Source organism: Dendrobates tinctorius, unplaced genomic scaffold (assembly GCF_039654945.1).
Source record: "Dendrobates tinctorius isolate UK_male_01 unplaced genomic scaffold, ASM3965494v1 ptg000006l, whole genome shotgun sequence".
NCBI lineage: Eukaryota > Metazoa > Chordata > Amphibia > Anura > Dendrobatidae > Dendrobates > Dendrobates tinctorius.
In genome coordinates, this window is record NW_027361674.1 from 18,239,418 (window position 1) to 18,256,469 (window position 17,052).

Below are 17,052 nucleotides of genomic sequence, written 5' to 3' on the forward strand. Positions count from 1 at the left end.
TGTCTAACCCTTTGGTACTGTATTGCTATCTTGTGCTTTGACCCCGGCTTCATCTGGTTTCTGTCTCTGTCTATGCCCCTTGGTAACATTGTCCTGTAGTTACCTTTCGAGGAGTTTCCCTGCAGCTCCTAGCTCTGTGGAGCTTAAGCCACGCCCCCAGCAGTCACGTGCTTCAGGTTCTGATACTCTGAAGCACGCATCGTCACCGCTGCTGCCCTGCTCCACAGGTATCTTTGAGCACTGTTTTTGTACTCAGGACACACGCACTGGCTCAGTGAGCAAGTGCAGTGTGGGGTTCCTGACAGGACCTACTGAAGTCTATAGGTCTTGTACTACAGCTTGTAGGTTATAAAGAGCTATAATATGGCCGTCTGCATGAACACTTAGTAATATCACAATACTGCCACACTAGTGTATATAGCGCCACACTAGCGTATTGCGAAATTACATTATGCAGTGGCTTGTGAAAGTATTCACCCCATTGCCATTTTCATGTTTTGCTACTTCACAACCTGGAATTTCACTTGCTTTTTGAGGGTTTGCATCAGTTCATGTAAAGAACATGCCTACAACTGTGAACATTTGGTTTTCTTTTTATTGTGAAGCAAACAACAAATAGGACAAAATAACTGAAAACTGTGCATAACTATTTCCACAGGGGGTTGGACATAATGACCCTGGAGGTCCCTTCCAACTCTAACATTCTATGATTCACCCAATAAAGTCAGTACTTTGTAGAGCCTCCTTTGGTGGCAATTACAGCTGCCAGTCACTTTAGGTAAGTCTCTATGAGCTTTCCACATCAGGCCATTGGGATTTTTGCCCATTTCTCAAGGCAAAAACTTCTCCAGCTCCTTCACGTTAGATGGCTTCCTCTGGTGAACAGCAATCTTCAAGTCTGACCACAGATTCTCAATTGGATTAAGGTCTGGGCTGTGACTAGACCATTCCAAAACATTTACACATCTCCCCTCAAACCACTTGAGTGTTGATTTAGCAGTATGCTTTGGGTCATTGTCCTGTTGGAAGGTGAACCTCCATCCCAGCCTCAAATCACTGACAGATTGAAAAGGTTTTGCTCAAGAATATTCCTGTATTTTGCACCATCCATCTTCCCCTTGACCTAGACCGATTTCCCCGTCCCTGCTGCCCCAAAACATCTCCACAGCATGATGCTACCACCATAGTTTCACATGGAGATGGTGTTCATATGATGAGATGTGTTGGTTTGGCGCCAGACATAGCGTTTACCTTGGTGGCCAAAAAGTTCAATTTTAATCTCATCTGACCACAGCACCTTCTTCCATACATTTGGGGAGTCTCCCACATGTCTTTTGGCAAACTGAAAATGAGCCTTACAATTTTTCTCTGTAAGTAAAGACTTTTTTCTGCCCACTCTTCCATAAAGGCACCTCTATGGAGTCTATGGCTTATTGTGGTCGTATGGAAAGGTACTCCAGTCTATGCTGAGGAACTCGGCAGCTCCTGTGCTGCTTCTTCAGTTATTGCCCTCCTTGCCCAGGCTGAGAGTTTTGGTGGGCAGCCCTCTCTTGGCAGGCTTGTTGTGGTACTATGTTCTTTCCATTTGATAACAACAGATTTGATGGTGCGCCAGTGGATCATCAGTGATTGGGATATTTTTTTTTTTATAACCCAACCCTGATTGCACTTCTCAACAATGTTGTCTTCGACTTGGAGATCTTCTTGGTCTTCATGGTGTTTGGTTAGTGGTGTCTCTTGCCTATTTGTGTTGCAGCCTCTGTGGTCTTTCAGAAAGGTAAAGTGTATATACTGACAGACATGTGACACTTAGATTGCACACAGGGGGATGTCCTGTCACTAAGCATCTGACTTATGAAGGGAATTGCTTGCACCAGAAATTTTTAGGGGTGAATACATATGCACATACCAATTTTTAGTTATTTGATCCCATAAATTTAATTTATGTATATATATTTCTCACTTAACCAATTTAAACTATTTAGTGCTGATGCATCACACCCAAATCGGATTACAAAAATATTTAAAAAAAGGTTGTAATTAGAGATGGACGAACAATAAAATTCAAGGTCTGTACCGAACACCTACTGTTCGGGCACGGACTCCGAACATGGACTTCACCAGGAAGTCCGTGCTACTGTTCGGGTTGCCCCCCCCCCCCGAACACCGGGTGTTTCTTGAGCTGTGCGCGTCAAACACTGCCTCTGATGGCAATACTTAGGAAAGCCATTGTATATAATGTCCACCTGAAGCAGCCCAATCTTCTAGTTTGGGAGATGTATATATACAGTAATACCAAGAATGGGATATTATATAACCAAAAATTTTTGGGAACGCTTTTCCGCTTACATGTGATCCAGTCCTTGGCACTAAATATGTCGAACCCTAACACGGCCACCTTCTGAATGTGACCTTAGAAACATTACTCATTTCTCAGAAATGGTTTAAAATGGTTAGATTTACAGCAATAAAATATTTCTATCAAGCGCTGAATATTGTAACCACAGACAACCAGCAGTGTCTCTACTTGTGATCACATTCTGTGTAAATTGCCTTGCTGTTATTGCCATGAATGAGTGATAAATCTGGCGTAATATAATGCAACGCAGAGACAATTAACTCCTTTTAATTCAATGTTTAATGGCCGAAATAGAAAGGATTCACATAAAGAAAGTGAGATTTTACTTGCTGTTCCAGGAAATGCATCTCTGCCCTTGCTCTCTCCTCGGAGGTCACGGCGATGCCATCCAATATCTGCAGGTTCTGGAGCCGCAGCACGATCAGCTGACGGTGGAACATCTTTCGGGAGACCTAGAGAAGCAAGTGATACAATAAGCTATGGAATAGAAATGGGAAGGTATTACATTGCATTGTGCACTGATGTAATGTCCACGGGGCAGTGCTGTATATCGGAGAGGATGGATACGTTGAACTGAGCTTCTTGGTTTATAGGTGCTTCAGTGGCTTTGTATAAATCCGGATTACGGTTCCACACAACCTCGAGCATGGTGCATTACTGTCCTTCTGCAAGCCGTCAATTTTTTAACAAGGTTTTTCTGTCCGATTCCAATCAAATTCTAGATTTTTTTTTAAGAAATGAGCTCTGCTAGATCTGTAGCAAAACTGCACCAAGCCGTCCACTAAGTGACATATTGCTGGAATCAGGGTCTCTACACCTTAAATCATACTGCTCTCAGATTTAATATCAAAAACCTGCTGACAGATTCCCTTTAATACAGCAGGTCTGACACAGCACATTGCAGATTGTTAGTGCACCATGACCACCCTAGTAAACAGCCCCCAAAAGACCATAGTAAAGTATTTGTAAATAGCAGGAAAAAAGCAGCAGATTTCGCTTTTCTAAATGCCACAGCAAGAAAAAGTGAGGTTTAGATATTTTGTAATACAGTGCCTTATGTTGGATGGACGCCACGGCATCTATAAACACTGTGGTTACTGTCGGCATATATCTCCTGAAAGTATACACCCAACAGTAAGCGAAAATTAAATGTCAACTTTGCCTAAAACATGCAGGTCTTGTTGGCAATTGACAATAGATGTATGGTGAATTTCTGTTCCATGTGAACCTCGCCTTAAAATGATTCAGATGTAGGAAATTGCGGTATGTTAGGGTGCTGCTGGGTATATGGCCGGGTTCAGATGGCCAAACGAAAGCTCAAGCCAGTCACGTCTGTAAACTGCATATGTGGTTGGCTCTTTGTGCAGCTCCATGTGCTCGTCCGTCTATCGGAGGAGTGCAGGAGTTGCCTCACAGTTACATGTGCGAGTCTGGTCCATAAATCGGACCTAAGTAATGCATGCTGGGATTTTTGTCATACAGGCCGCTGGTCCAAGCAGAAAAACGGCCATGTGCACTACGACACTTTCTGTAATAAGCGTGTGCTCTCCGTGTGTGGTCCACGATGCACATGTCAGCACACATCCGTATAATAGGCTCATCTGGACGAGCCCAAACATTCACTATTATTTTGGAGAGCTTTAAAATATCTGTTTGCATGGTCTTCATTAGCAGCCAAATCCTGCAGGTAAATCTTTGTAATACACCCACACACCAGCCATTACCGAGGTGCTCTACTGTAACTCTACCTGCACATACGGAGGCATGTTGATGGTGATGGTGTCGGTCCTTTAAAGAACAATGAGTGTGAAATCATAGAGAGCGTTGTGGGAAAAGCAAATGTTTTAAATACTTTTTTCTCAACAGTGTTCACACAGGAAAAGGATTTGCCAGGGGAAATGCAGAGTGATAATGTAAACTCCCCATTAAGTATTACCTGCCTAACCCAGGAAGAAGTGCAGAACCGCCTTAGTAAGATTAAAATTGACAAATCACCAGGCCCTGATGGCATTCACCCTCGGGTATTAAGGGAGTTAAGTAATGTGATAGACAGGCCTCTATTCCTTATATTTAAAGACTCTATAGAAACAGGGTCTGTTCCTTTTGATTGGCGGCAAGCAAATGTGGTACCAATATTTAAAAAGGGGTGTAAAAGGGAACCTGGAAACTATAGGCCGGTAAGCTTAACATCTGTTGTGGGTAACATTTTTCTAAGGGATACCATTATGGAATATCTCAATGTTAATAAATGTTTAACTCCATATCAACATGGATTTATGAAGGATCGCTCCTGTCAAAGTCACCTGATCAGCTTCTATGAGGATGTAAGCTCTCAAATGGACCAAGGAGAATCATTGGATGTCATTTATCTCGACTTCTCTAAAGCATTTGACACTGTCCCACATAAAAGATTGGTAAGTAAGATGATAAAGCTTGGGCTAGGGGAAAATGTGTGTAGATGGGTAGGTAGCTGGCTTAGTGATAGAAAACAAAGAGTGGTTATTAATGGTGCATACTCAGATTGGGCCAGGGTTACTAGTGGGGTACCACAGGGTTCTGTATTGGGCCCCCTACTATTTAATATATTTATTAATGATTTAGTGGATGGCTTACACAGTAAAATATCAGTATTTGCAGATGATACAAAACTATGTAAGGTAGTTAACACAAAGGAGGACAGTTTGCAACTACAGACAGATTTGAGTAAATTGGAGAATTGGGCTGAAAAATGGCAAATGAGGTTTAACACAGATAAGTGTAAGGTTATGCACATGGGAAGGAGAAACAGATGCTACAATTACTTACTAAATGGGAAACTGCTGGGGAAATCAGACATGGAAAAAGACTTAGGCATCTTAGTCAATAAGAAGCTAAATTGGAGTGCCCAGTGTCAGGCAGCTGCCACCAAAGCAAATAGGGTCATGGGATGCATTAGAAGAGGTCTGGGGACACGAGATGAAAACATAATTCTCCCTCTGTACAAATCACTCGTCAGACCACACTTGGAGTATTGTGTGCAATTTTGGACGCCGGTGCTCAAGAAAGACATTACTGAACTTGAAAGGGTTCAAAAGCGCGCTACTAAAATGATAAATGGAGTTGGTTCACTACAATACCCAGAAAGGTTATCAAAATTAGGTCTATTTACTCTAGAAAAGAGAAAACTTAGGGGAGACCTAATATATATGTACAAGTATATCAGAGGGCAATACAGAGATCTCTCCAATGAACTGTTTGTACCAAGGACTGTGACAAGAACAAGGGGGCATTCTCTTCGTTTGGAGGAAAGACAATTTCTGCACCAGCATAGAAGAGGGTTCTTCACGGTAAGAGCAGTGAGTCTCTGGAATTCTCTAACTGAGGAAGTGGTGATGGCCAACTCACTGAATGATTTTAAGAAAGGAATGGATGCTTTTCTTGTGAGTAACAGTATAGAAGGTTACGAATAACAGAATATTATAGGTAGATGGTTGACCCAGCTTAGGGGAAGGAATTTTTTTCCCTATGGAGAAAATTGGCTTCTACTCTGAGTTTTTTGCCTTCCCCAGGATCAACAATGCAGAACAGCTGCACTAAAAATAGGCTGAACTAGATGGACATAAGGTCTTCCTTCGGCCTTCAAAACTATGTTACTATGTTACTATGTAACAACCATTACCAAGGTGCTCTACTATACCTCGACCTGCACATACAGAGGCATGTACCAACCATTACCAACGTGCTCTACTGTACCTCTACCTGCACATATAGAGGCATGTACCATTACCAAGGTGCTCTACTATACGTCTACCTGCAAATACAGAGGCATGTACCAACCATTACCAAGGTGCTCTACTATACCTCTACATGCACATACAGAGGCATGTACCAACCATTACCAAGGTGCTCTACTGTACCTCTACCTGCACATACAGAGGCATGTGCCAACTATTACCAAGATGCTCTACTGTACCTCTACCTGCACATACAGAGGCATGTACCAACCGTTACCAGGGTGCTTTACTGTACCTCTACCTGCACATATAGAGGCATGTACCAACTATTACTAAGGTGCTCTACTATGCCTCTACCTGCACATACAGAGGCATGTACCAACCATTACCAAGGTGCTCTACTATACCTCTACCTGCACATACAGAGGCATATACCAACCATTACCAAGTTGCTCTACTATACCTCTACCTGCACATACAGAGGCATGTACCAACCATTCCCAAGTGCTCTACTATACCTCTACCTGCACATACAGAGGCATGTACCAACCATTCCCAAGTGCTCTACTATACCTCTACCTGCACACACAGAGGCATGTACCAACCATTACCAAGGTGCCCTACTGTACCTTTACCTGCACATATACTGTAGAGGCATGTACCAACCATTGCCAAGGTGCTCTACTGTACCTCTACCTGCAAATACAGAGGCATGTACCAACCATTACCAAGGTGCTCTACTATACGTCTACCTGCAAATACAGAGGCATGTACCAACCATTACCAAGGTGCTCTACTATACCTCTACATGCACATACAGAGGCATGTACCAACCATTACCAAGGTGCTCTACTGTACCTCTACCTGCACATACAGAGGCATGTGCCAACTATTACCAAGATGCTCTACTGTACCTCTACCTGCACATACAGAGGCATGTACCAACCGTTACCAGGGTGCTTTACTGTACCTCTACCTGCACATATAGAGGCATGTACCAACTATTACTAAGGTGCTCTACTATGCCTCTACCTGCACATACAGAGGCATGTACCAACCATTACCAAGGTGCTCTACTATACCTCTACCTGCACATACAGAGGAATATACCAACCATTACCAAGGTGCTCTACTATACCTCTACCTGCACATACAGAGGCATGTACCAACCATTCCCAAGTGCTCTAATATACCTCTACCTGCACATACAGAGGCATGTACCAACCATTACCAAGGTGCTCTACTATACCTCTACCTGCACACACAGAGGCATGTACCAACCATTACCAAGGTGCCCTACTGTACCTTTACCTGCACATATACTGTAGAGGCATGTACCAACCATTGCCAAGGTGCTCTACTGTACCTCTACCTGCAAATACAGAGGCATGTACCAACCATTACCAAGGTGCTCTACTATACCTCTACCTGCACATACAGAGGCATGTACCAACCATTACCAAAGTGCTCTACTATATCTCTACCTGCACATACAGAGGCATGTACCAACTATTACCAAAGTGCTCTACTGTACCTCTACCTGCACATACAGAGACATGTACCAACCATTACCAAGGTGCTCTACTGTACCTCTACCTGCACATATAGAGGCATGTACCAACCATTACCAAGGTGCTCTACTGTACCTCTACCTGCACATACAGAGGCATGTACCAACCATTACCAAGGTGCTCTACTGTATCTCTACCTGTACATATAGAGGAATGTACCAACTATTACCAAGGTGCTCTACTATACCTCTACCTGCACATACAGAGGCATGTGCCAACTAGTACCAAGATGCTCTACTGTACCTCTACCTGCACATACAGAGACATGTACCAACCATTACCAAGGTGCTATACTGTACCTCTACCTGCACATATGGAGGTATGTACCAACCATTACCAAGGTGCTCTACTGTACCTCTACCTGCACATATGGAGGCATTTACCAACCATTACCAAGGTGCTGTACTATACCTCTACCTGCACATACAGAGGCATGTACCAACCATTACCAAGGTGCTCTACTATACCTCTACCTGCACATACAGAGGCATGTGCCAACTATTACCAAGATGCTCTCCTATACCTCTACCTGCACATACAGAGGCGTGTGCCAACTATTACCAAGATGCTCTACTGTACCTCTACCTGCACATACAGAGGCATGTACCAACCGTTACCAGGGTGCTCTACTGTACCTCTACCTGCACATACAGAGGCATGTACCAACCATTACCAAGGTGCTCTACTGTACCTCTACCTGCACATATAGAGGCATGTACCAACTATTACCAAGGTGCTCTACTATACCTCTACCTGCACACACAGAGGCATGTACCAACCATTACCAAGGTGCTCTACTATACCTCAACCTGCACACACAGAGGCATGTACCAACCATTACCAAGGTGCTCTACTATACCTCTACCTGCAAATACAGAGGCATGTGCCAACCATTACCAAGGTGCTCTACTATACCTCAACCTGCACACACAGAGGCATGTACCAACCATTACCAAGGTGCTCTACTATACCTCTACCTGCACATATAGAGGCACGTACCAACCATTAACAAGGTGCTCTACTATACCTCTACCTGCACATACAGAGGCATGTACCAACCATTACCAAGGTGCTCTACTATACCTCTACCTGCACATACAGAGGCATGTGTCAACTATTACCAAGATGCTCTACTGTACCTCTACCTGCACATACAGAGGCATGTACCAACCATTCCCAAGTGCTCTACTATAAATCTACCTGCACATACAGAGGCATGTACCAACCGTTACCAGGGTGCTCTACTGTACCTCTACCTGCACATACAGAGGCATGTACCAACCATTACCAAGGTGCTGTACTGTACCTCTACCTGCACATATAGAGGCATGTAACAACCATTACCAAGGTGCTCTACTGTACCTCTACCTGCACATACAGAGACATGTACCAACCATTACCAAGGTGCTCTCCTGTACCTCTACCTGCACATACAGAGGCATGTACCAACCATTACCAAAGTGCTCTACTGTACCTCTACCTACACATATAGAGGCATATACCAACCATTACCAAGGAGCTCTACTGTACCTCTACCTGCACATATAGAGGCATGTACCAACCATTACCAAGGTGCTCTACTATACCTCTACCTGAAAATACAGAGGCATGTACCAACCATTACCAAGGTGCTCTACTATACCTCTACCTGCACATACAGAGGCATGTACCAACCATTACCAAGGTGCCCTACTGTACCTTTACCTGCACATATACTGTAGAGGCATGTACCAACCATTGCCAAGGTGCTCTACTGTACCTCTACCTGCAAATACAGAGGCATGTACCAACCATTACCAAGGTGCTCTACTATACCTCTACCTGCACATACAGAGGCATGTACCAACCATTACCAAAGTGCTCTACTATATCTCTACCTGCACATACAGAGGCATGTACCAACTATTACCAAAGTGCTCTACTGTACCTCTACCTGCACATACAGAGACATGTACCAACCATTACCAAGGTGCTCTACTGTACCTCTACCTGCACATATAGAGGCATGTACCAACCATTACCAAGGTGCTCTACTGTATCTCTACCTGTACATATAGAGGAATGTACCAACTATTACCAAGGTGCTCTACTATACCTCTACCTGCACATACAGAGGCATGTGCCAACTAGTACCAAGATGCTCTACTGTACCTCTACCTGCACATACAGAGACATGTACCAACCATTACCAAGGTGCTATACTGTACCTCTACCTGCACATATGGAGGTATGTACCAACCATTACCAAGGTGCTGTACTGTACCTCTACCTGCACATATGGAGGCATTTACCAACCATTACCAAGGTGCTGTACTATACCTCTACCTGCACATACAGAGGCATGTACCAACCATTACCAAGGTGCTCTACTATACCTCTACCTGCACATACAGAGGCATGTGCCAACTATTACCATGATGCTCTCCTATACCTCTACCTGCACATACAGAGGCGTGTGCCAACTATTACCAAGATGCTCTACTGTACCTCTACCTGCACATACAGAGGCATGTACCAACCGTTACCAGGGTGCTCTACTGTACCTCTACCTGCACATACAGAGGCATGTACCAACCATTACCAAGGTGCTCTACTGTACCTCTACCTGCACATATAGAGGCTTGTACCAACTATTACCAAGGTGCTCTACTATACCTCTACCTGCACACACAGAGGCATGTACCAACCATTACCAAGGTGCTCTACTATACCTCAACCTGCACACACAGAGGCATGTACCAACCATTACCAAGGTGCTCTACTATACCTCTACCTGCAAATACAGAGGCATGTGCCAACCATTACCAAGGTGCTCTACTATACCTCAACCTGCACACACAGAGGCATGTACCAACCATTACCAAGGTGCTCTACTATACCTCTACCTGCACATATAGAGGCACGTACCAACCATTAACAAGGTGCTCTACTATACCTCTACCTGCACATACAGAGGCATGTACCAACCATTACCAAGGTGCTCTACTATACCTCTACCTGCACATACAGAGGCATGTGTCAACTATTACCAAGATGCTCTACTGTACCTCTACCTGCACATACAGAGGCATGTACCAACCATTCCCAAGTGCTCTACTATAAATCTACCTGCACATACAGAGGCATGTACCAACCGTTACCAGGGTGCTCTACTGTACCTCTACCTGCACATACAGAGGCATGTACCAACCATTACCAAGGTGCTCTACTGTACCTCTACCTGCACATATAGAGGCATGTAACAACCATTACCAAGGTGCTCTACTGTACCTCTACCTGCACATACAGAGACATGTACCAACCATTACCAAGGTGCTCTCCTGTACCTCTACCTGCACATACAGAGGCATGTACCAACCATTACCAAAGTGCTCTACTGTACCTCTACCTACACATATAGAGGCATATACCAACCATTACCAAGGAGCTCTACTGTACCTCTACCTGCACATATAGAGGCATGTACCAACCATTACCAAGGTGCTCTACTATACCTCTACCTGAAAATACAGAGGCATGTACCAACCATTACCAAGGTGCTCTACTATACCTCTACCTGCACATACAGAGGCATGTACCAACCATTACCAAGGTGCTCTACTGTACCTCTACCTGCACATATAGAGGCATGTACCAACCATTACCAAGGTGCTCTACTATACCTCTACCTGCACACACATAGGCATGTACCAACCATTACCAAGGTGCTCTACTATTCCTCTACCGGCACATACAGAGGCATGGACTAACCATTACCAAGGTGCCCTACTGTACCACTACTTGCACACACAGAGGCATGTACCAACCATTACCAAGGTGCTCTACTATTCCTCTACCTGCACATACAGAGGCATGTACCAACCATTACCAAGGTGCTCTACTATACCTCAACCTGCACACACAGAGGCATGTACCAACCATTACCAAGGTGCTCTACTATACCTCTACCTGCAAATACAGAGGCATGTGCCAACCATTACCAAGGTGCTCTACTATACCTCAACCTGCACACACAGAGGCATGTACCAACCATTACCAAGGTGCTCTACTATACCTCTACCTGCACATATAGAGGCATGTACCAACCATTACCAAGGTGCTCTACTATACCTCTACCTGCACATACAGAGGCATGTACCAACCATTACCAAGGTGCTCTACTATACCTCTACCTGCACATATAGAGGCATGTGTCAACTATTACCAAGATGCTCTACTGTACCTCTACCTGCACATACAGAGGCATGTACCAACCATTCCCAAGTTCTCTACTATACCTCTACCTGCACATACAGAGACATGTACCAACCATTACCAAGGTGCTCTCCTGTACCTCTACCTGCACATACAGAGGCATGTACCAACCATTACCAAGGTGCTCTACTATACCTCTACCTGCACATACAGAGGCATGTGCCAACTATTACCAAGATGCTCTACTGTACCTCTACCTGCACATACAGAGGCATGTGCCAACTATTACCAAGATGCTCTACTGTACCTCTACCTGCACATACAGAGGCAAGTACCAACCATTACCAAGGTGCTCTACTATACCTCTACCTGCACATACAGAGGCATGTGCCAACTATTACCAAGATGCTCTCCTATACCTCTACCTGCACATACAGAGGCATGTGCCAACTATTACCAAGATGCTCTACTGTACCTCTACCTGCACATACAGAGGCATGTACCAACCGTTACCAGGGTGCTCTACTGAACCTCTACCTGCACATACAGAGGCATGTACCAACCATTACCAAGGTGCTCTACTGTACCTCTACCTGCACATATAGAGGCATGTAACAACCATTACCAAGGTGCTCTACTGTACCTCTACCTGCACATACAGAGGCATGTACCAACCATTACCAAAGTGCTTTACTGTACCTCTACCTGCACATATAGAGGCATGTGTCAACTATTACCAAGAAGCTCTACTGTACCTCTACCTGCACATACAGAGGCATGTACCAACCATTCCCAAGTGCTCTACTATACCTCTACCTGCACATACAGAGACATGTACCAACCATTACCAAGGTGCTCTCCTGTACCTCTACCTGCACATACAGAGGCATGTACCAACCATTACCAAGGTGCTCTACTATACCTCTACCTGCACATACAGAGGCATGTGCCAACTATTACCAAGATGCTCTACTGTACCTCTACCTGCACATACAGAGGCATGTGCCAACTATTACCAAGATGCTCTACTGTACCTCTACCTGCACATACAGAGGCAAGTACCAACCATTACCAAGGTGCTCTACTATACCTCTACCTGCACATACAGAGGCATGTGCCAACTATTACCAAGATGCTCTCCTATACCTCTACCTGCACATACAGAGGCATGTGCCAACTATTACCAAGATGCTCTACTGTACCTCTACCTGCACATACAGAGGCATGTGCCAACTATTACCAAGATGCTCTACTGTACCTCTACCTGCACATACAGAGGCATGTGCCAACTATTACCAAGATGCTCTCCTATACCTCTACCTGCACATACAGAGGCATGTGCCAACTATTACCAAGATGCTCTACTGTACCTCTATCTGCACATACAGAGGCATGTGCCAACTATTACCAAGATGCTCTCCTATACCTCTACCTGCACATACAGAGGCATGTGCCAACTATTACCAAGATGCTCTACTGTACCTCTACCTGCACATACAGAGGCATGTACCAACCATTCCCAAGTGCTCTACTATACCTCTACCTGCACATACAGAGACATGTACCAACCATTACCAAGGTGCTCTCCTGTACCTCTACCTGCACATACAGAGGCATGTACCAACCATTACCAAGGTGCTCTACTATACCTCTACCTGCACATACAGAGGCATGTGCCAACTATTACCAAGATGCTCTACTGTACCTCTACCTGCACATACAGAGGCATGTGCCAACTATTACCAAGATGCTCTACTGTACCTCTACCTGCACATACAGAGGCAAGTACCAACCATTACCAAGGTGCTCTACTATACCTCTACCTGCACATACAGAGGCATGTGCCAACTATTACCAAGATGCTCTCCTATACCTCTACCTGCACATACAGAGGCATGTGCCAACTATTACCAAGATGCTCTACTGTACCTCTACCTGCACATACAGAGGCATGTGCCAACTATTACCAAGATGCTCTCCTATACCTCTACCTGCACATACAGAGGCATGTGCCAACTATTACCAAGATGCTCTACTGTACCTCTACCTGCACATACAGAGGCATGTACCAACCGTTACCAGGGTGCTCTACTGTACCTCTACCTGCACATACAGAGGCATGTACCAACCATTACCAAGGTGCTCTACTGTACCTCTACCTGCACATACAGAGGCATGTGCCAACTATTACCAAGATGCTCTCCTATACCTCTACCTGCACATACAGAGGCATGTGCCAACTATTACCAAGATGCTCTACTGTACCTCTACCTGCACATACAGAGGCATGTACCAACCGTTACCAGGGTGCTCTACTGTACCTCTACCTGCACATACAGAGGCATGTACCAACCATTACCAAGGTGCTCTACTATACCTCTACCTGCACATACAGAGGCATGTGCCAACTATTACCAAGATGCTCTCCTATACCTCTACCTGCACATACAGAGGCATGTGCCAACTATTACCAAGATGCTCTACTGTACCTCTACCTGCACATACAGAGGCATGTACCAACCGTTACCAGGGTGCTCTACTGTACCTCTACCTGCACATACAGAGGCATGTACCAACCATTACCAAGGTGCTCTACTGTACCTCTACCTGCACATATAGAGGCATGTAACAACCATTACCAAGGTGCTCTACTGTACCTCTACCTGCACATACAGAGGCATGTACCAACCATTACCAAAGTGCTCTACTGTACCTCTACCTGCACATATAGAGGCATGTACCAACTATTACCAAGGTGCTCTACTATACCTCTACCTGCACATACAGAGGCATGGACCAACCATTTCCAAGGTGCTCTACTGGACCTCTGCCTGCACATACAGAGGCATGTACCAACCATTACCAAAGTGCTCTACTGTACCTCTACCTGCAAATACAGAGGCATGTACCAACCATTACCAAAGTGCTCTACTGTACCTCTACCTGCACATATAGAGGCATATACCAACCATTACCAAGGAGCTCTACTGTACCTCTACCTGCACATATAGAGGCATGTACCAACCATTACCAAGGTGCTGTACTATACCTCTACCTGAAAATACAGAGGCATGTTCCAACCATTACCAAGGTGCTCTACTATACTTCTACCTGCACATACAGAGGCATGTACCAACCATTACCAAGGTGCTCTACTGTACCTTTACCTGCACATACAGAGGCATGTACCAACCATTACCAAGGTGCTCTACTGTACCTCTACCTGCACATATAGAGGCATGTACCAACCATTACCAAGGTGCTCTACTATACCTCTACCTGCACACACAGAGGCATGTACCAACCATTACCAAGGTGCTCTACTATTCCTCTACCTGCACATACAGAGGCATGGACTAACCATTACCAAGGTGCCCTACTGTACCTCTACCTGCACACACAGAGGCATGTACCAACCATTACCAAGGTGCTCTACTATTCCTCTACCTGCACATACAGAGGCATGGACTAACCATTTCCAAGGTGCTCTACTGTACCTCTGCCTGCACATACGGCGACATGTACCAACCATTTCTTAGATGCTCTACTGTATCTCTGCCTGTTCAAATGGAGGCATGTATAAACTATTACCAAGGTGCTCTACAGTACCTCTTACTGCACATACAGAGGCATGTACCAACCATTACCAAGGTGCTCTACTATACCTCTACCTGCACATATAGAGGCATGTACCAACCATTAACAAGGTGCTCTACTATACCTCTACCTGCACATACAGAGGCATGTACCAACCATTACCAAGGTGCTCTACTATACCTCTACCTGCACATACAGAGGCATGTGTCAACTATTACCAAGATGCTCTACTGTACCTCTACCTGCACATACAGAGGCATGTACCAACCATTCCCAAGTGCTCTACTATACCTCTACCTGCACATACAGAGGCATGTACCAACCGTTACCAGGGTGCTCTACTGTACCTCTACCTGCACATACAGAGGCATGTACCAACCATTAAAAAGGTGCTCTACTGTACCTCTACCTGCACATATAGAGGCATGTAACAACCATTACCAAGGTGCTCTACTGTACCTCTACCTGCACATATAGAGGCATGTACCAACTATTACCAAGATGCTCTACTGTACCTCTACCTGCACATACAGAGACATGTACCAACCATTACCAAGGTGCTCTCCTGTACCTCTACCTGCACATACAGAGGCATGTACCAACCATTACCAAGGTGCTCTACTATATCTCTACCTGCACATACAGAGGCATGTGCCAACTATTACCAAGATGCTCTACTATACCTCTACCTGCACATACAGAGGCATGTGCCAACTATTACCAAGATGCTCTACTATACCTCTACCTGCACATACAGAGGCATGTGCCATCTATTACCAAGATGCTCTACTGTACCTCTACCTGCACATACAGAGGCAAGTACCAACCATTACCAAGGTGCTCTACTATACCTCTACCTGCACATACAGAGGCATGTGCCAACTATTACCAAGATGCTCTCCTATACCTCTACCTGCACATACAGAGGCATGTGCCAACTATTACCAAGATGCTCTACTGTACCTCTACCTGCACATACAGAGGCATGTACCAACCGTTACCAGGGTGCTCTACTGTACCTCTACCTGCACATACAGAGGCATGTACCAACCATTACCAAGGTGCTCTACTGTACCTCTACCTGCACATATAGAGGCATGTAACAACCATTACCAAGGTGCTCTACTGTACCTCTACCTGCACATACAGAGGCATGTACCAACCATTACCAAAGTGCTCTACTGTACCTCTACCTGCACATATAGAGGCATGTACCAACTATTACCAAGGTGCTCTACTATACCTCTACCTGCACATACAGAGGCATGGACCAACCATTTCCAAGGTGCTCTACTGTACCTCTGCCTGCACATACAGAGGCATGTACCAACCATTACCAAAGTGCTCTACTGTACCTCTACCTGCACATACAGAGGCATGTACCAACCATTACCAAAGTGCTCTACTGTACCTCTACCTGCACATATAGAGGCATATACCAACCATTACCAAGGAGCTCTACTGTACCTCTACCTGCACATATAGAGGCATGTACCAACCATTACCAAGGTGCTGTACTATACCTCTACCTGAAAATACAGAGGCATGTTCCAACCATTACCAAGGTGCTCTACTATACTTCTACCTGCACATACAGAGGCATGTACCAACCATTACC

The 17,052-nt window shown here is 44.9% G+C and overlaps 1 protein-coding gene across 4 annotated transcripts in view; it reads right to left on the reverse strand.

Moving 5' to 3' along the window:
• LRRC9 (leucine rich repeat containing 9) overlaps positions 1-17,052 on the reverse strand; it is a 234,531-nt gene that overhangs the window by 42,554 nt on the left and 174,925 nt on the right. For all 4 annotated transcript variants that reach the window (XM_073571244.1, XM_073571255.1, XM_073571252.1 and 1 more), the window contains exon 30: positions 2,686-2,811. In XM_073571244.1, the coding sequence (XP_073427345.1) occupies positions 2,686-2,811 (126 nt within the window). The remainder of the gene's footprint in view (positions 1-2,685; positions 2,812-17,052) is intronic.